Consider the following 19,612-nt stretch of genomic DNA (forward strand, 5'->3'; position numbering starts at 1 on the left):
GATATAAATCAGTTGCAGTGGCAGATGGCAGCCCGTGGTGGGTGGGTGGAGGTGATGCCTTCTTTCCTAATGCCCACCAGCCCTCCAGACATTCTGGCTGCTGCGTTGTCCCCTTTGAACGTCCTTAATGCAGCAGTTAAGGCAAGCAAAGCCTGCGTCTCAGACGTCACCTCCAGTGGCTTCATAGCACTTTGAAAGTGTTGCTGTGAGCAGCCACACAGGAAAAGATAATAGGAGCAGCCAAAGTTAGCAGCTCCTACAGTCTAAACCAGGGGTGGGAATCATAGCTGCCAAGTACCCCGTATTTTCCGGGAAACCCCTGTTTTTCCTTACTGTTTTGGCCCCATGTTGGTGGCCATTTTTCTGGTGCTGCTTTGCCCATCTATGGGCACCAGAAAATGGCCGGCGCCGGAAGTCGTGTCTCTGCATGTCCGGAAGTGCGTAGGCGCAACTTCTGGTGTCACTTTGACCATCTCTGGGCACCGAAAATGGCCAGCGACAGCACCGGAAGTTGCGTCTATGCACTTCCGGACATGCAGAGACGTGACTTCCGGCGCCGGGACCGGCCATTTTCTGGTGCCCATAGATGGGGAAAGCAACACCGGAAGTTGCATCTACGCACTTCTGGGCATGCGTAGACGTGACTTTCGGCGCCAGCGCTGGCCATTTTTGGTGCCCATAGATGGGCAAAGCGACACCGGAAGTTGCATCTACGCAACTTCCACTGTCGCGCGGCTGCCGATCCCGGATTTCTCCACGAGAGACTTGGCAGGTATGGTGGGAATCCATTTTCAATCCAGGGGCCATATTCTGTTCTGGAGAATTTTCCAAGGGTCACATGCTGATTGGGGTTAGAACCAGAGGCAAAAGTGGATGGAGCAAGGAGTGTGGATTTTTCCTTGAAAAGAGTTCATGACTTCCAAGTTACAAGAAAAGAGATTCTGACTTAAACATCTGGAGAAACTTTCTGACAATGAGAGCTATAGGCCACAGAAACACCATCCTCATTTTGAGAACCAACCCCTCACTGGTTCAGCAGGCATTGCCCTTGCATGTTCTAAGTAGTGCTTGTCAGCCATATGGGAGAAAATTTGCTTTTATTTTTTTTTAAAAAAAACAGCAACACCCAAAGAAATCACAGGTCATCAGGAATCTCACACCTGCACACAGTATTCCTGTGTGTATTTTTGTGGCATGCTCACAAAATCACAGGACGCGGAAAGCCCTACTTGGATTTGAAAATGAGTAGGAAATGGTATTGCGACAGCTATCTTGGGCTGTTGCAGCAAGAGCAAAACACGAGATACTCTCTAAGACCAACAGACCTATTGCGGCACATATTTTTGTAGTTTTAAGTGAGAGGGCTGTGAGATCTCTTTTTGTGAAGTCATGTTAATGCATTGCTGCACCTGGCAATATTTTAACTTGGTCACTCCTATTTGTTTCCTCCCTTCTCCCCCTCCCCCAAGTGTGTGCAAAAGGTCAAGTGGTCACTGGGCAGTACCGCATGCTAGCCAAGCATGGTGGGTACGTGTGGCTAGAGACCCAAGGAACAGTCATCTACAATACACGCAACTTGCAACCTCAGTGCATCATCTGTGTCAACTACGTTCTCAGGTAAATCCGCCGGAATCCTAAAGTAGGGTTGAGGAACCGCAGGCCCTCCAGATGTGCTGGTTACAACTCCCCTCGTCCCCAGCCCTTGGTCAGGTTGGCTGGGGCTCAGGGGAGTTGGCATCCAGCAACACCTGGAAGGTCCCCATCCTTGTTCTAGGAGTATTATTATTATTATTATTATTAGGGATGTGGGTGGCACTGTGGTCTAAACTACTGAGCCTCTTGGGCTTGCCCAAGGTAAGCAGTTCAAATCCCCGCGACGGGATGAGCTCCCATTGCTCTGTCCTAGCTCCTGCCAACCTAGCACTTCGAAAGCACTCCCCAAAAAAGTGCAAGTAGATAAATAGGTACTGCTGCTTTGGGGCGGTAAATGGCGTTTCCCTGCACTCTGGTTTCCGTCATGATGTCCCGTTGCACCAGAAGTGGTTTAGTCATGCTGGCCACATGATCCGGAAAGCTGTCTGTGGACAAACGCCGGCTCCCTCGGCCTGAAAGTGAGATGAGCGCCGCAACCCCATAGTTGCCTCTGGCTGGATTTAACTGTCCAGGGGTCCTTGACCTTTTTACTATGGGAGTTGGCATCCAGCAACACCTGGAAGTTCCCCATCCTTGTTCTAAGACTATTATTATTACTATTATTATTATTATTATTATTATTATTATTATTATCATCATCATCATCATTATATCTGTATATCACCCTTTATTTGTAGATCTCAGGGCGGTTCACAACATAAAATTACATTATCAAAAACACAAAACACATAGTGAAAATAAGAAGAAAAACAAACCAATAGCCCCCTGCCTCCCACAAACACATTTAAAAGGCCGTAGACTGTTCATCAACCAAAGGGCTGGTTGAAGAGGAATGCCTTTGCCTGGCACCTAAAGGTGTATAATGAAGGTGGCAGGCAAGCCTTCCTAGGGAGAGCATTCTACAAACAGGGACCCACTGCAGATAAAACCCTGTCTTGTGTTGCCACCCTCCAGACCTCTCATGGAGGAGGCACACAAAGAAGGTTCTCGGAAGATGATAGCAGGGTCCAGGTTGGTTCATATGGAGAGAGGCAGCCCTTGAGGTATTGCAGTCCTGAGCTGTTTAACATAGGTCAAACTTCACACAGGATGTTCAACTGCTAGTTCCCGACCTCAGACCTCAAACTCTGCTTGCCCAAGAAGAAGGAGGCCCCTCTCAACTCACAATGTGCATTATGGTCCTGTTGGTAGCATCCCTGTGGGAATCTGGTCTTTGCAACAAAGGTTGTTCCTTTCGCCCCCTTAAAACTGTCCATTTCCACTGATAGGTAGGCACACAGCCAACTACGTGGCAGTCAGAGCAAAGTGTGTTGTCAGAGGTTAAGCATCTAAATCCAGGTGCCTGCTTGGTAAAATTGAATTTTCGCTTTAATTAACTGAACTGGTTGCATGTGGACATTCTTCATCGGAGTACAAACTATTCTAAACCACCTGATTTTGTTCTTGTTAGTGAAATAGAGAACAATGATATCGTGTTCTCCATGGATCAGACAGAATCGCTCTTTAAGCCGCACATGATGGCAATGAATCCTATGTTTGATAACGGAGTCCCCGTGGCAGAAAAGAGTGGTTTCTTGTTCACCAAGCTGAAAGAAGAACCTGAAGAACTTGCACAGCTGGCACCAACACCTGGCGATGCTATTATTTCTCTTGACTTTGGTTAGTAATGTTCTGGGGAGATAAACCACCTTTTTTCTGTTTTGCACAATAGTTAACCAGTAGGTTATTGGGAGATGGATACATCTCATAAATTGTTACAGTAAGCAAATATTTTAGATGCTCAGGTCAGCTCTATATGGTACTTATTTAAACTAATACAAAGAAGCACACTTGGCTGTAGTTTTGTAGGCTAAGAAAATGGATTTAGATTATGGTCAATATTAGCATTCCCCAACTTGATACCCTGCAAATGTTGTTGGACTCCAACAAACAAGCTGTTGGGAGCCTTGGGACTTTGTGTGTGCTCCCCTTTCCTCCTCTCCTGTTTTCATTTTATATCAAACTGCAGTTCCATGTTGCAAACGAGCGTGAGGAACTGTGGTTTGTTCTAACCGGAGTTAATGAAAACAAATTAAAATCAAACCATGAGGAATCGAGCCTTGGCACCTTTGCCATTCGGTTTCTTCAAAGGCAAACCTACAAACGACCAAGCAGACTCCAGATTGGAGGCTTATGTTATGAGCCAAAGTCATTTGTGGACATGACTGCATGAATATACTATTGCATGGGCACAGATGTCCCTAGTTAACTACATGTGGTCTTTCAAATTCAATGCCTTATGCACCCACTTCCTTTTCTGCCATGCACAAAAAAAATCACCTCTGCAGCAGGCAGACCCTCTGAATTTCCGAAGAGCTGAAATTCACAAGCCTGTGATGTGTGTAATTCATTTAGATAAAACACACTGTGGTGATCAGATATAGGAAATATCCCACATCGGCGGGTAGGGGGAGGGGAGTAATGTGAGCAGCCACCGTCAATGAAGAATTATAGACACCAGTATGAGAAAGTCCCTTGTTTGCATAGCGTTGACCTCAGAGAAGCATGAATGACGATCAGATCAGGCTTAACACCTATTTATACTAAACCAAGACTTAGCTGTACTGTCCTTCAACATGTGTGGAGGACCATCACGTCAGATGATTTCAGGCTCGTGCACCTTGTTCTTTCCCCTAAAACGATGTCTTTGGGGCTTGCAGGCTGCGCAGATGAGTTGACCTTGCATATCTTTACATTTCAGGGACGCAAAAGTTTGAGGAAATCTCTTCCTACAACAAAGCTGTGATGACCCCAAACAAGCAGTGGCCTCCGGAAGCGAAGGCTCAGGCTCCGCAGGCTGAGAAGCTGAGTGTGCCAAGCTTTACGCTGCCCCAGGTTGCACCTGGCAGCAGCACCCCCAGCGCCAGCAGCAACAGCAGCTGTTCCACTGTAAGGAAGCCCTTTGCACTGAGCGATGACCTTGTTGTTTTCAGGCGCAGGGCTGCGGCGAGAATGCATGTTGTGCATCGGGGCATGTGTGGTTCTTTCATGAGCACCAACAGCGGCTACAATACCAGTTTTGTTGTTTCTTTGTTTTTTTTAAAAAGGAGAGATTATTTCCAGAAGAGTAGCTGCATTCTTCTCCTGTAGCCAAAACCAACAGCAAATGATGATGACAGTAGAGATTTACTTGGCAAGATCCAACTAGTGCAGGATCCTGTTCTCACTATGGCCGATCAGATGCCAGTGGCAAACCCAAATGCATGATCCGAGCGCAAGAGCACTCTCCCCTCCTGTGGTTTCCAGCAACTGGTATTCAGAAGCATGCTGCCTCTTAACCATGGAGGCAGAGCACAACCGTCCTGGCTAGTAGTCAATGATCTCCTTCTCCTCCATATATTTGTCCAATTCACTTTGAAAGCCATCGAAGTCGGTGGCCATTGCATTGGTGGAAACTGCAGGAGGGGAGAGGGGTCTTGTGCTCAGGTCTTGCTTGTGGGTTTCCCCACGGATATCTGGTTGGCCACTGTGGGAACAGGAGGCTGGACTTGACAGGCCATTGGACTCTTCTTAGGTCCTTAACATCTCCATCAGGAAAGTGATGCTGTGCACTGAATACCACCAAGGAGAAGGCCCAGAAGGAGAGAGGGGTGCACACAGCTTCAAACTCTCTTCAGGCGCCTTGGATCAAAGGGCTTTGTTTGTGTATACATGAGGGCTTTGCCCATATTCCACAGAACACACTGAAATCCCCAAATCCCTTTCCAAATGAATATAGGGGAACCCATGCACCCCTAGTGCGAGCAGGCAGGTGCTGCTTTTTTTGACAAGCGGGCCTTGTAAAAATATCTACTTGCCCAACTGCCTACATATACCTGGCAGTCGTTTGTGGCCAGCGAGAAATCAAAGATTTGCTTTTGGTAAAGCTTCCCTGGGTGAAATTCCTATGACGAGGCAGGTGGTTATTTGCAGAGCTCTGATAGTCTGCCCTGTCTTTTTCACTCTGCAGCCAAGCAGCCCCGGAGACTATTACACTTCCTTAGACGAAGACCTGAAGATCGAGATGATTGAGAAACTTTTTGCCTTGGACACGGATGCCAAGAATCAGTGCAACTCACAGGTAAGAGAAGCCAACTGGAAAACGTAACATCGTCATCAATGTGTAGCACACACATCTCTTTGGCGGCTAATGCTTACTCCTTTGGGCCACCAGCATTGCAAGAGAACAGAGCGCAGGGACTGTGTATTAATAGATAAAGCAAGATGTGAAGGAAACCAGCACCATTTTGAACCAACCGGTTTGGGGGGGGGTGAGCTCGGAATCCTCAATTAAGGCTATCTTTTTATTTTTTTTGTTACATCACATTTCAACAGGCATAGGCAAACTCCGGCCCTCCAAATGTTTGGGACTACAATTCCCATAATCCCTAGCTAACAGGACCAGTGGTCAGGGATGATGGGAATTGTAGTCCCAAACATCTGGAGGCTCGGAGTTTGCCTATGCCTGCATTTGGGGAAAGACTGTAGCTCAGAAGCAGAGCAGCCTCAATCCCCACCATCTCCAGGCAGGACTAGATGAGACTCCTGCCTGAAATCCTGGACAACTGCTTCCTATCAGTTTGTAGACATTACTGAGCTAGAGGAACCAATGGTCTGACTCTGTATAATATGGCAGCTTCCTACTTTCCTGCTCATATACCTGGGAGTAGCCTTCTCCAGGTGGTTCCTTCCTGATGTTTTGGACTACAACTCCCAGCATGCCTCACCATGTTGGCTGAGGCTGATGGGAGTTGGATTCAGCCAACATCTGGAAATCATCAAGTTGAGAAGAGGCAGCATGACAGCGTTAGAGATTGTTCTAGGAAAGAGAAGGAGAAACGTTTCTTCCAGGATCGTTTTTCTTTCCTATTGTTGCAATCACGGTGTCTTCCCTGGTCCCTTCTCTCCGTGCAGACTGATTTCAACGAGCTGGACCTTGAAACTTTGGCTCCTTACATTCCGATGGATGGAGAAGATTTCCAACTCAGCCCGATCTGTCAAGAGGAGCGGCCCCTCTCCGAAAGCGCCCAGCTCACTCAGCAGAGCTTGAACAACATGAGCAACCTCTTCCAGCCCCTTGCTCCTCCCTCGCAGGACCAGTTCTTCCCGGAGAAATACTGCCAGCCGGTGTCTAACAAAAGCGTCAACACAGGCCAGGGGACTCTGCCACCACCCTTCTTGAACGGCGGAAGCCAGCCGTCCTCTTTGCTGCCCTACTATGCCCAAGCCAGCACTCCTCTGTCTTCAATGGGTGGGAGACCCAACACACAGTGGCCCCCTGACCCACCCTTACAATACGCCCCTACGAAACAGAGAGCAGCGGTCAATAAGTGTTCAGGATCCATAGCTAGCTCTCCATCGGGGCCACCGCTGCACCTGCCTGATATGAACTTCTATAAGAAAAGGTAACTCGGAGGAAAGAGTGTGTGGATTTAGGTAGGGTGGAGAACTGAGTCCTTTGTTGCCAGAAACCAGCTCCTCATAGACAATCCCAAGAGAGAGTGTGAATTAAATCAAAACCTTAAAATGTGTGTGGGGTGAACAGTCTTGGGAAACCTCCCCCCCACCTGCCAGTAGCCAAAAACAAGCCACTAGGACATCCGTTCAGCCATTTCTGAAAGCCCTGGCCAGCCTTCGCTTGGTTCCATTTGGACTTTGGAACTTTTTGAAAGTGTGTCCCTAATGGGTTTCCCTAAACGGAGCCTTAAACCGTTAACGGCTTTTAACGGTAATAGGCGACCACGTTCAGAATAAGGCGAAACAGCGACTAGGCTTTCCGTTTTCAGCCCAGAGGCCAAGTGGTGGAAACGAAAAGGAGGAACGCCGACTGCAATATACTTTTAAGTAGAAACCTCAAGGGGAAGTTAATTGTCCCAGGAAGAAAAAACAAAAACCAAAGGTTGCCAGAAAAGTTCTGCTTTTCAAAGGGTCGGGAAGAGGTCAGAGTGTCTTCTTAGAGAGGTTCTCATAATTTAAAACCATGTGATTATAGTACGGCTGATTTAAATAAAATAATAATAATAATAATAATAATAATAATAATAATAATAATAAACCGTAGGCATGGGCTAAGGAACTGGTGGTTCTCCAAATGTTGCAGGACTGCAGCTCCCATCAGCCTTAGGCAGCATAAGTAAAGGGACCCCTGACCATTAGGTCCAGTCATGAGCGACTCTGGGGTTGCGGCGCTCATCTCGCATTATTGGCCAAGGGAGCCGGCGTGCAGCTTCCAGGTCATTTGGTCAGTATGACAAAGCTGCTTCTGGCGAACCAGAGCAGCGCACGGAAACGCCGTTTACCTTCCCGCTGTAGCGGTACCTATTTATCTACTTGCACTTTGAGGTGCTTTCAAACTGCTAGGTTGGCAGGAGCTGGGACTGAGCAACGGGAGCTCACCCCGTCGTGGGGATTCGAACATAGCTGCCAAGTTTTCCCTTTTCTCGCGAGGAAGCCTATTCAGCATAAGGCAAAATCCCTTAAAAAAAGGGATAACTTGGCAGCTATGGATTCGAACCGCCGACCTTCTGATCAGCACCACAGTGTCACCCGCGTCCCTTACCCTTAGGCAGCATAGCCAGTAGTTAATGGGAGTTTTAGTCCCTTCACAGGTCTGCAGGGCCACAGGTCCCAGCCTTGGCCTAAGGGTCTTTAAAAAAAAGATTGCAGCCAGCTGGGGATCTTTCACATGTTAATTGCAGCAGTTTAGCTGCTGACATAACCCAGTACTGCTGCAGCAACATTTGATAGGACAGAATCGCGTGGGTGGGGCCAGTCACGTAAAGTCCTCCCGCCCAATAGCTGTTCATCCAGGAAGGGAGGGAGAAGATCCTATTGGAGGGCTCCACACTCCAGATTCATTACATTTGCTTCCCACATATCTTTCCATCGTGGAAGAGCCAGTGTGGCACAATGGTTAGAATGTTGGACTAGGACCTGGGAGAGCAGGGTTCGAATCCCCGCTCAGCCATGAAGCTCACTGGGTGACCTTGGGCCTGTCACCATCTCTTAGCCTAGCCTACCTCTCAGGGTTGTTGTGAAGATGAAATGGGGAGGAGGAGAACCATGCACACCACCTTGAGATCAAGATAACGGTGATATATAAATGTCACAAATAAATAAACTTGGGGTGGGAGGGTCTACGCAGTTCCCTTTCATCCAATCGCTGACTGGGCCAGACGTGTTTAGCTTCAGCAAACCCGCCTTGCCTCTTCAAACCATACCTAGGCCAGTGACCTCATCTATGACATTCCAGCCTTTCAAATGTTGTCATAGTGGTGTGGGATGATGCCATTCTCACACTGCCACACACGCCACCTTAGCCTGACGTGACAATCCGTAAGGAAAAACAGACTGCTTCTGTTGACCTCATGCCTCTGCTCTCAGCAAGGCATTGTGAATTGTCTACTACAGCACAAAGGGCGAGCAGTGCTTTGGCAACAGATACTGTCCGTGGTATCTGTGATACACAAAAACGATTAAATAAGTCTCCATGGTCAATCTGCATCCTTCACTCCCACCTAAAGCATTCTTCCTGTTGGGGAGGACAGGTTGCTGTTGAAGCAGAAAGAATATTGCAGCTTGAATAAACTAGGTGGGTTGGTATTGAACTCATCGGTTGTGTATGCTACAGCTGTTCTCCACAGTCACTGAGTTGTCTCCCAGGGACAGGCATTTGTGGTCCTCCAGAGGTTGTTGGATGGCTGTCAGCAGGGACAGTGGCCAGTGATGTTGGCAGTCCATCAGCAGCTGGAGAACCACCATCCACGTCCTTGCTCAAGAAGGACACCCCAAGTCTTTCCCCAAGAATCCAACAGCAACCTTAAGTTAGGATCAAGAGGCCTCTGCAGGTCAACAAGTCTCACTGTTCTGGTTTGAAGCTTAGCTCTCCAGTGTTTATCAAATGCTTAACAAAACAATGGCTTTGTCTTGATAGGTCGCTGGAGTGCCTTGGGCAGCGGGGCATGGATGTAAACCCTGCGCGGATTGCTCTTGCCAACAGTTTGAAGCTGAAGAGGCAGCTGGACTATGAAGAGCAAGCCTTTCAACACCTGAGTGGGGTAATCTGTCCTTTGCAAAGGCTCCTTCTTTTTTTTGAGAAAGGGCCATAGCTCAGTGGTAGAGCATTTGCTTAGCATGTGGAAGTCCTGGGTTCAATCCCCAACATTTCCAGGAATCCAGATTGCTCCCTGGAGATGCTTAATCAGTGTGGTCAGTCATGAGCTACTGGTAGTTGCTTGTCACCCAAAGGGTCTCCAAGCGACTTTCGTGTGTGTGTGTGTGTGTGTGTGTGTCGGTCGTATAACACATTAGTATTCCATACAGCATACTGGAAAAAATAAACAACAACAAAAATAGCTCCCCAACAGTGATATAAAACACTGGCGGCATGCTAACAACTTGGTGTAAGACAATTTCCTAAGTTCCCTTCTATGGCCTTAAAACAAAAAATGAGGTTTTTTAAGCAATAATTCTTTTCTCGTCAGGCTTATACCTTCTCTTTCCCCTCCCCCCCCCATCTATAGATACAAGGAGAAACATCTGGCATTAACCCAACACACTTAATGTGGAAAAGGATGAAAATCCTCAGAGGTGAAAATTGTGCATTACTTACAGAGAAGAAGTCGCTCAGCACAAGTGTCCTTAATGGTAAGACCCTTTTAAAAAAGAAAGAAAGGTAATTAGATATAACTAAATGGAGTCACATGGGGTCCACTATGTCACTGTTGGGCAGCTGGTGACAAAACACAAAACTTGTCCTGGAGATCCAGTCCCTGCCTTTATATTTCATTTTTTCCACGTCTTATGCTCACTGTCTGTGTTCTGCACTAACTTCAAGCTCCTTATGAAGATCCTTGCGGGACCAGATGGGCAAATGGTCCATCTTTGCCAGCGTTCTGTTTTCCCAGGGTGGCCAGACCTCTGGGAAGCTCACAAGTATAGCATGACTTGCAGCCTCAAGTGGCACCTTGCATGAGTGAATGTGAGCCACCATCATACTTCCATAGATGCAACTGCATGAGATTATATGGCAGTTCTTTGGGGAAGGGCTGCAGCCCAGCTTCAGAGCACCTGCTTTGAATGCAGGAGGTCCTGGGCTCCACCTCTCAGTATATCCAGGTAGAGCTGAGAATGCCCCCCCCCCCGTCAGAAACCCTGGAGACCCGCTGCCAATCAGGGTCAACAGTACTGAACTAGATGGACCACAGCTTCCTATGTTCCTATGCTGTATACATCAATCTACAGTGGTGGTTCATTCATATGCAACGCTTAGTGTCACAGGTTCAGATGTTCAGCTGCTAGCCATCAAGGGTGCATTGCATCATCTAGCTGGGAACATGTGGCACCATTGTTGAAACAGCCGCACCGGCTGCCCCTCGACTACCGAGTCAGGTTGAAGGTCCTTGTATGAATTTACAAAGCCCTGGAAAACTTAGGTGCAGGGTACTTCAGGGACAGTGGCGTGCATTAGGGGGCTAGGCTAGTTCCCTAAATGTTTCTCTGGCGCTGTCAGGAGTCAGAGGATCCAAGCCCCCACGGTAGGTTGCCAGGAATGGGTAAGATAAGGAAGGTTCTTACCAATGTTGTTTATTTGATATTCACAGAGAGAGGCTTAGAAATGCAGCCTCTTGGGGTAATGGTGTTGCTCTGAGTAAATCTACACACACACACACACACACACACACACACACACACACACACACACCTTCTCTCTTACTTCCTCATCTGTCAACAGCACCACCCATTTCACGGTTCCCACTTAGGGCCATCTGTCTCTTTTGCTCTCCTACTTTCAGTGCTCACCAGCTTCTGGGAGAGGGGCGGGGTCTGGAATGCTTTCTAGTGATAACATGTCAGCCAGCTGCCTCCTCTTCTTCCTTCTCTCCTATTATTTCCCAACTCCCCCCCCCCCCGCCCCTCATCTGCCTCTGAGCTGTGATCTTCCGCAAACCCCTGTTGTAAATCTATACTGTCTTCGTCTTCTCTGGATGGTTCAGGCTGAGAAGGCGGTCTCCACCATTCCTCTTCTGCCCAGTCCCTGACAGGCACCTGCTTCCCAAAGCCCAGGGGGGTTCTGCCCGGTTTAGGGAGGGGGAAACAATGCTCTGGTGGGTCCAAGAGCCCTCCGGCCACTTTCCCAAACCTCACGGGGAAGGAGGGCTCCACCATCCTTTCAGAAGCCTGCCACCTCCTTCCAAAAGCCCAGGAAGCTTCTGCCCAGCTTAAAGGAAGGAGGCGTGATGGTCATGTGTGTGATGTCAGCCCCCAAATCACCCTCAGTAGCTGGTGCCTCTGGCCCTAACTGTTCCCCTACAAAACATTTCATTGCATGGCTTTGCTCAGGAATCGCCTAAATCCTTATATTCCAGCTTGAGCACTGAGATCATCTGCAGGAGCATCCTTCATCATTCCCCATGTTGGCAGGGCTCACTTGATAACAACAAAAAACAGAGCTTTGAATATCATTGGCCCAGCCCTGTGGAACTCTCTGCCAATAGAGGTAGCAGGTGCCTTTTGTTTTAACTTGAAAATGGCTGCTGAAAACTCTTATATTCCACCAGGCTATGCAGGCAGTTAAGAACACATCTGTCCACAACGGTTAATTGATGTATGGTTTTTTTAAAAAAACTTATTTTATATGTTTTCACTGTATGGCTGTACGTATTTTTGTGGTAAGCCACTTTGAAATCTTCTATGGAATAGCACTATAAGAACATTTTAATAAAAAAAATAATCATCATTATTATTACAATTCATTACACGCCCTAAGGTACCGTTTGGGTTACAACAATCACAACATTAATATCTGCAGAAGTGTGCATGCACACAAAAGCTCATACCAATGACAAACTTAGTTGGTCTCTAAGGTGCTACTGGAAGGGGTATTTTTAATTTTGTTTCAACATTAATATTGATGTGCAATATTCCACAATTCCACATTGGCTCACGCCAGTGTCAGCCTGCTCTCTTGACTCTTGGACAAACGTGGGGGGAAATATTGTGTTCGGAATTGTGTTTCTAAAAGCGGACATCCTCTTTGAAGCCCCGTTTTTTGCTTTTCATTTGCAGATGAGTTCCTTTGCAACCCGCAAAGAGGACCAGGCCAGCCCCCTATGAATATGGGGCAGCAGCAACTCCAGCCACGGCATCCGCCACCCTCTTTGAGAAACTCTGCCAACATCCCCAAAGCTGCCTTCTCCCCACACTTTTACTGCCCCCCTTATCAGGACTTCAGTGTGCCACAAGGTCATAGGATGTCAGGTGAGTTCCGCCTCAAACCATAACACAAACTTGGAGGGACTGTTTTCTAACAGGCCGGGGGGGGGGGGGAGAGCAGTGGTTGCAGGCAGGAGCTCACCTAAGACTTGCCTGGCCCTGATCTGGATCAGACCCTGCCCCCCCAATGTTGTTGCTTGGTTGTTTAGTCGTGTCCAACTCTTCGTGACCCCATGGACCATAGCACGCCAGGCATTCCTGTCTTCCACTGCCTCCCGCAGTTTGGTCAGACTCATGTTCGTAGCTTCAAGAACACTGTCCAACCATCTCGTCCTCTGTCGTCCCCTTCTCCTAGTGCCCTCAATCTTTCCCAACATCAGGGTCTTTTCCAGGGAGTCTTCTCTTCTCATGAGGTGGCCAAAGTATTGGAGCCTCAGCTTCACGATCTGTCCTTCCAGTGAGCACTCGGGGCTGATTTCCTTCAGAATGGATAGGTTTGATCTTCTTGCAGTCCATGGGACTCTCAAGAGTCTCCTCCAAGCACCATAATTCAAAAGCATCCATTATTCGGCGATCAGCCTTCTTTATGGTCCAGCTCTCACTTCCATACATCACTACTGGGGAAACAATAGCTTTACAGTAAATAGATAAATGAAGCCAAGCAGGCCTGCTCCAGACGCATAATTGACATGGTATATAGGTGGACCCTGCAGTGCTCAGAGACTGTGGACCTCTCTGTGTTTTTCTTTCTCTGGTGGCCATTTGGTTCCTTCCCTGTTCGCCTTTCATGACTCAGCAGAGACTATCGAAATGCCTTCAATATGAGTGCCCAGCCCCAGCCCTGCACTGTAGTTTAGACAAGTCTGCTTGGTTCTGTTGCCTTATTTTTGTTTGTCCTGCTCAAGCTGATCTGTTGTTATTGTTGGACCCTTGCAATTTTCTCATTAAAATATGTGTGCATATATTGTTATTGTAAGGGGACGTATTTGTGTTTTCTTCTTGTGCACTGTCCTTTCCAGGCAGAAATCTTAAGCCTGAACCGAAATAAATAAAAGAAGGCCGCTCAACATCTAAATCTTCTCATTTCAGGAGTGACAAGTCGCCTGCTCGGCTCATCCTTGGAACCTTATTTGTTGCCGGAACTGACCCGATATGACTGTGAGGTTAACGTCCCAGTTCTCGGGAGTTCGACGCTCCTTCAAGGCAGCGATTTGCTCCGAGCTCTCGATCAGGCGACCTGAAGCAGCCTTGCAGCATTCCCTGGCCTATACTGTCCAAAACAAACAAACCAGCTGCAGTTTTTAAATCTATTTTTGCAAGTAGACAATTTCTAATACTGATTACACTTTTACAAGATTTTACTTAACTATCGAACTTGTCCACATCACCAAATAGTGGCCTTTCTGTGAAGTTACTCACTTTTCTTATTCTGCATTAAAAAGAAGTAGGCATCTACTGTATTTCCAACCCCCTTCTGTTTCGATAAGACGTTCCTTAGGAAATTTATATTATATGATTCCCCACCGCTGTGTAATTTATGTGTTCTGAAACTTCCTCATTATTCACGCTAATAAAAGAAGAAGAAGAAGCTGCGGTGTGCTCGCTCGCGCCTCTATGTAATACTTTGGCTCCGTTGACTGCAAAGGTTTATTTTATTTTATTGCCAAAGATAAGTGAAATAAACAAATCTGATGAAATGCACTTGTTGCCCTACCCCTAGTTTTTCCTCTGCATTTTCTAACATGGAAAAATAATAATAATCACAGATTACGGCCTTTTAACAAGCTAGCGATGAAACACCCATCATTCTTAACACACCCAACGGCAGCTTTCGTGTTTGTTGGTCCTTGTCAAGTTGCAAATTACAGCCTTTCCCCTTACAATTTAGGTCAGAAATCTAAAACTTGGGGCTGTGTTTTTGTCCGAGGCAGGACTAACCTAGCCATACAGGGCTAATCCAAGGCAGGGCTAATCCAAGTAGTAGACTGGATAATGAAGCAAGAGGGAGCCTTGTGGCTGAGCGCCCTCTGTGGCATTGCAAAGTGATCTTAGTCTGCACCTCTCAGATCATGCAGTGTAGCCGCCTGTCTTGTGTTGGCTTGGATTTGAGGATTGGTCGTTTTTTCTTTTTTCGCATATGGAAGAGCCAAAGTTATCAGGCAAATAACTGCCAATGGGGTTTTGTTTTTTGTTTTGTTTTGTTTAGCAACATCGAGGTGCCTTTCCTAGCAGACCTTACCCAACTCCCAGGATAAACTCAACGTTTCCTTAATTAAACAAGCGGGGTGGCGTGGCTTGGCGTCTTAGATTCAGAGCACGGTACTGCGAAAGAATCCCAAGACAGCCAGCTGCCATCTCCTTTAGATCAGTGCCACCCTCCTCAGGAACCAGCCTGGCTAAGTGAGGAATTTGAGTTGGGGACAACTGAGAGAAGGCAGAGAATGTTGCTGCACAATTTGAAATACGTGGGGCGGGGAAGGAATTCAACCCATCTGTGTGTATTAATTCTCCATATATATATATTTTTACACAAAGTGTAACTGACTGATCCTTTTTCTCTGGGTTAAATGTTTATCATATATTGGTACTTTTGTTATACCTGTTTAGACATTGATGCAGAGCCGTGAGTTTCTTCTCGGGAACCGTTTTTACTTAGATCTGGTAGAGTTTTCTTACGCTGTCGCTGATGTTGCAGGATTTGTCCAAAGGCTGTTACTAAAACTGCTGATTCCCAGCTAAGTTGGGGGTTGGCGTTCACCCCCCCCCCACCTCCGGCTAGTTAGCCACATTCTTTTTGTGCACTACTGAAGTTTTGCTGAAAAAAGTAAACTAAATATATATTTGCTTGCCTACTTGTTACACTGGGGGAAATCAATGTTTTTAGGCTCTGGAGCGACTGAGTAGGAAGGTGTTTGTTGTCTTTTTAGTTTACTTTTTTAGTTTACTTTTTAATTGTTGATAGCCTTTCAAGTGCAAATGATTTTTTTCTGTAGGCAATCTGAACTTTTCAGAAATGCTATTAAACAAAAACAAACACAAACCAATGTTGGTGCTCAGGAATTTGTTTAAAATAGAAGCAGTCTCTGCAAGACCCGTTGCCTTTGCTGGGCAAACAGGCACACTCATATATTCAATCCAGCAATAACAGAAGCTCAAGGAACTGTGGAGTGCAGGTTTTAAAAAATATTTATTAAAGCTTCCGAGCTTCGGTGAGAAAGGCCAGGTTGGAAGGGCTAAGGGGCAAATTCAGGGCAACAGGAAATAATGGTGATATTAGGCGTTATGCTTTATTTACCCAGATAAATGTACCTGGGGCAAATCAGCATAGATTTATAAGAGCCTGTGGATTCCCTTACAAACAAGAGCCATTTATGTCTCCTCCTGAACATAGTTCCACTTCAGAGAAAGTTACTTATTAACTAAGGCCCGCTGTAATCAATAGGACTCAAAATGCAGCTAAACAGGTGCCACAGGACTTGAGCACAACTAATATTCTTAGGGTGGGCTTCACTGTACATTTAAAGCACGAGGATCTCCCTAAAGAATCCCGGGAACCGTCATTTACCCCTCACAAAGCTACCATTCCCAGAACCCTTAAACTACAGTAGCTTCTTTGGGGGAAGAAGCCATGCGGTTTGAATGTATGGCGAATACACGGCCTCCATCATTAAAGGCACTATTCAGAGTCTTAGTCCATTGCAACAATAACAGCAATGTTATTGCTGTTGCAACAGCTCCCGCTCTGGATTGCAAACCTTGACTTCTATAGAGCTGTGTCGGAGTGCTGTATGTTGTGTAATGCTGTGTATATGAAGCCCTTGCAAAGCTGGCCTTCCCCATTATCTTTGCTGAAGAGGGAAGGTCTGAACACACATCCCTTGGGGGATATCTCCACAGCACTGAAGTGGACATGGATGTCACTGGAGGTGCACAGAACCCATAAGGAATTGTAAAGTTTTGGCACGGGCTTTGTCCACCAAGCCCAATAATTTTCGCTCACTCCTTTGGAGGTGCCGCATCCCACTGAAGGTCCAGCTTTGACGTAATGTTCACGATCCGGTCAAAATGAAGCACTTCCCATTCAAAGTGATTTCACTGAGAGGGTGTTAACCTTTCTTGTTGAAAATAAACGGAGGGGAATGTGCTTGACTACTCTTAAATGAATTGTGCCTGATTTTTTGAGGATCCTCCCAAGGCAGGCACCCCCAACCTGCGGCCCTCCAGATGTTTTGGCCTACAGCTCCCATGATCCCTAGCTAACAGGACCAGTGGTCAGGGATGAAGGGAAATGTAGTCCAAAACATCAGGAGGGCCGAAGGTTGGGGATGGCTGCTCCAAGGTAATGTAGCTGTGAAAGCCATTATTTAGGGAAAGATTTGTGAGCAAATACACTCCGGAATCGAGACTGCTCAGGGATCCATCCTGCAAAACAGCACACACACACACACACACACACACACACACACACCACATGTATCCCCAGGGAGGAAAGAAAATCCAAACTTCTTTAAAGATTGCATTTTGGAATCCCTTCCGGCCTGATCTTCTCTGCTGGGTTACAGAACAACTTTCAGAGAAGGTTAGTTCCCTTGGGGCTTTTGTAGTCTTCAGTGGCGGATCTGGTGGAACAGCTCCTCCCAAGAAGCTCTCCTTGCATTCTTCCTCTGCGCTCTGTCCCGCTGCCACCTGGGAGAGTGGTATCAGTGAGAGAAATCCCACTGGTACAGTCAAAAATCTCTACTCGCGCATGCCTTGTGCCGACTTAATATTCCACCTGTGCTACATTGCACAAAGCTCGGGAGCACTTTTCTATCTGAAGTACATTTTTTAAAAAGCAAAATAGTACGGCCCACGATATTTAAAGGACTTTAGGTTTTTGGTTTTGGTTTTGGTTTTTTTTTTTTTAAGGACATGATTCAGCCAATATAAAGCACCTGAGAATATAGCTGGCACATATATCATCAAATCGCACTCAATGGCTGCATCTTCTGGTCGAGTGTAATACAGTCAGTAGCAGATCGGAGTTTGCTTCTAGGAGATGTGTGAATTGGCTCTTTGCTGTGTTTAACTGACTGGCTGGTGGCCTGAACTGTCTTAAGAAAAGAAAGGTAGCTAAGCCCCAGAAAGAAGCATAAATCACGAGCGTCACCACCAGGCTGCCAACCTTGAGCAGTTTGCTTTAAAGTAATCCCATTCACGTTCAGTAGCAGTTCTGGAGTAAGTGGTCTGAAGCCTGTGGCTGCAGCAAAGCAGGTCTTTAATGTGGTGATGATTTGTGTGCTTGAAGGGTTAATCACACTTAAATATTGCTATTATATTTTTAATCTCTGTTTGTAGTTTCAGCATTAAGATGTTGTACCCTAACCATTTACTAAAAACACACTGTGGGGGTGGGGAGGTGGGGGTAGGGTAAAAGAAAATCTGTGCTTAAAATATTAACCGTAATTATTGTCGTAATTATTTCATGCTCTCTCTCTATTGTTGAATTTCTTATTTATAATCTTGTAACTGTATGGGAACTTTTAACTTGATAAGGAAATGTATTTTGACACTGATACCATATTAAAGTATACTGATCCTGAAATGTCTCGTGACTCTTGCTTCCGCCCAAAAAAAGCGAGTGGGGGGGGGGAACCAAAAGAAAGAAAAAATGTCACTTGAATGTATCATTGTAAAGCAAAAGTATTTATTAAATTATTGATAGAAAATAAAATAGTTTCATTGATCGTTAAATGCATGAAACCAGGGAGGGTGGCCCCATGCCTGAAAGCTACCATAATTGCAAATCGTGAAGGATTTTCATTATCACTGTAACTTTGATATAACACCTTTCAAATCTGCAAAGCATTTGGCTGGGAGGGACCAGTCAGTGGGGCTGAGCCAGGAGGGTCATTTGGGTCAGGCCCCCAAGCTTACAAGGGCCACAAGTTTAGGCCTCTATTAAAGGGGGGGTTGTGTTTGGCAAGTTTTGCAACATGTTTTCATCTGCAAGAGACCAATATGTGCCATACACACTCAGCTTAGAGCTGCATGTTAGTGGATTTGTGCAGAAAAAAAAGCTAGAAAAGCATTTGTTAAATAAACAATAATAATAACAATCAAATTATGTGTATCTTTTGGATTTCATGTATATTTTTCTAAGAGCACTCATAGAATCATAGAGTTGGAAGAGACCACAAGGGCCATCCAGTCCAACCCCCTGCCAAGCAGGAAACACTATCAAAGCATTCTTGACATATGCCTGTCAAGCCTCTGCTTAAAGACCTCCAAAGAAGGAGACTCCACCACACTCCTTGGTAGCAAATTCCACTGCTGAACAGCTCTTACTGTCAGGAAGTTCTCCCTAATGCTTAGGTGGAATCTTCTTTCTTGTAGTTTGAATCCATTGCTCCGTGTCTGCTTTTCTGGAGCAGCAGAAAACAACCTTTCTCCCTCCTCTATATGACATCCTTTTATAAATTTGAACATGGCTATCATATCACCCCTTAACCTTCTCTTCTCCAGGCTAAACATACCCAGCTCCCTAAGCCGTTCCTCATAAGGCATCGTTTCCAGGCCTTTGACCATTTTGGACACGTTCCAGCTTGTCAGTATCCTTCTTAAACTGTGGTGCCCAGAACTGGACACAGTACTCCAGGTGAGGTCTGACCAGAGCAGAATACAGTGGTACTATTATTTCCCTTGATCTAGATGTTATACTCCTATTGATGCAGCCCAGAATTGCATT

At 46.3% G+C, this 19,612-nt stretch overlaps 1 protein-coding gene across 2 annotated transcripts in view; it reads left to right on the plus strand.

The window, feature by feature from the left end:
• Positions 1-18,469, plus strand: part of EPAS1 (endothelial PAS domain protein 1) — a 125,763-nt gene extending 107,294 nt beyond the window's left edge. For both annotated transcript variants that reach the window (XM_035111181.2, XM_035111182.2), the window contains 9 exons: positions 1,470-1,617; positions 3,104-3,312; positions 4,394-4,581; positions 5,642-5,752; positions 6,586-7,076; positions 9,605-9,728; positions 10,194-10,317; positions 12,739-12,930; positions 13,975-18,469. In XM_035111181.2, coding sequence (XP_034967072.2) covers positions 1,470-1,617; positions 3,104-3,312; positions 4,394-4,581; positions 5,642-5,752; positions 6,586-7,076; positions 9,605-9,728; positions 10,194-10,317; positions 12,739-12,930; positions 13,975-14,126 — 1,739 coding nt within the window. In that variant the 3' untranslated portion in view covers positions 14,127-18,469. The remainder of the gene's footprint in view (positions 1-1,469; positions 1,618-3,103; positions 3,313-4,393; positions 4,582-5,641; positions 5,753-6,585; positions 7,077-9,604; positions 9,729-10,193; positions 10,318-12,738; positions 12,931-13,974) is intronic.
• Positions 18,470-19,612: the final 1,143 nt, after the last annotated feature.

The sequence above is a fragment of the Zootoca vivipara genome, chromosome 3 (genome assembly GCF_963506605.1).
Source record: "Zootoca vivipara chromosome 3, rZooViv1.1, whole genome shotgun sequence".
NCBI lineage: Eukaryota > Metazoa > Chordata > Lepidosauria > Squamata > Lacertidae > Zootoca > Zootoca vivipara.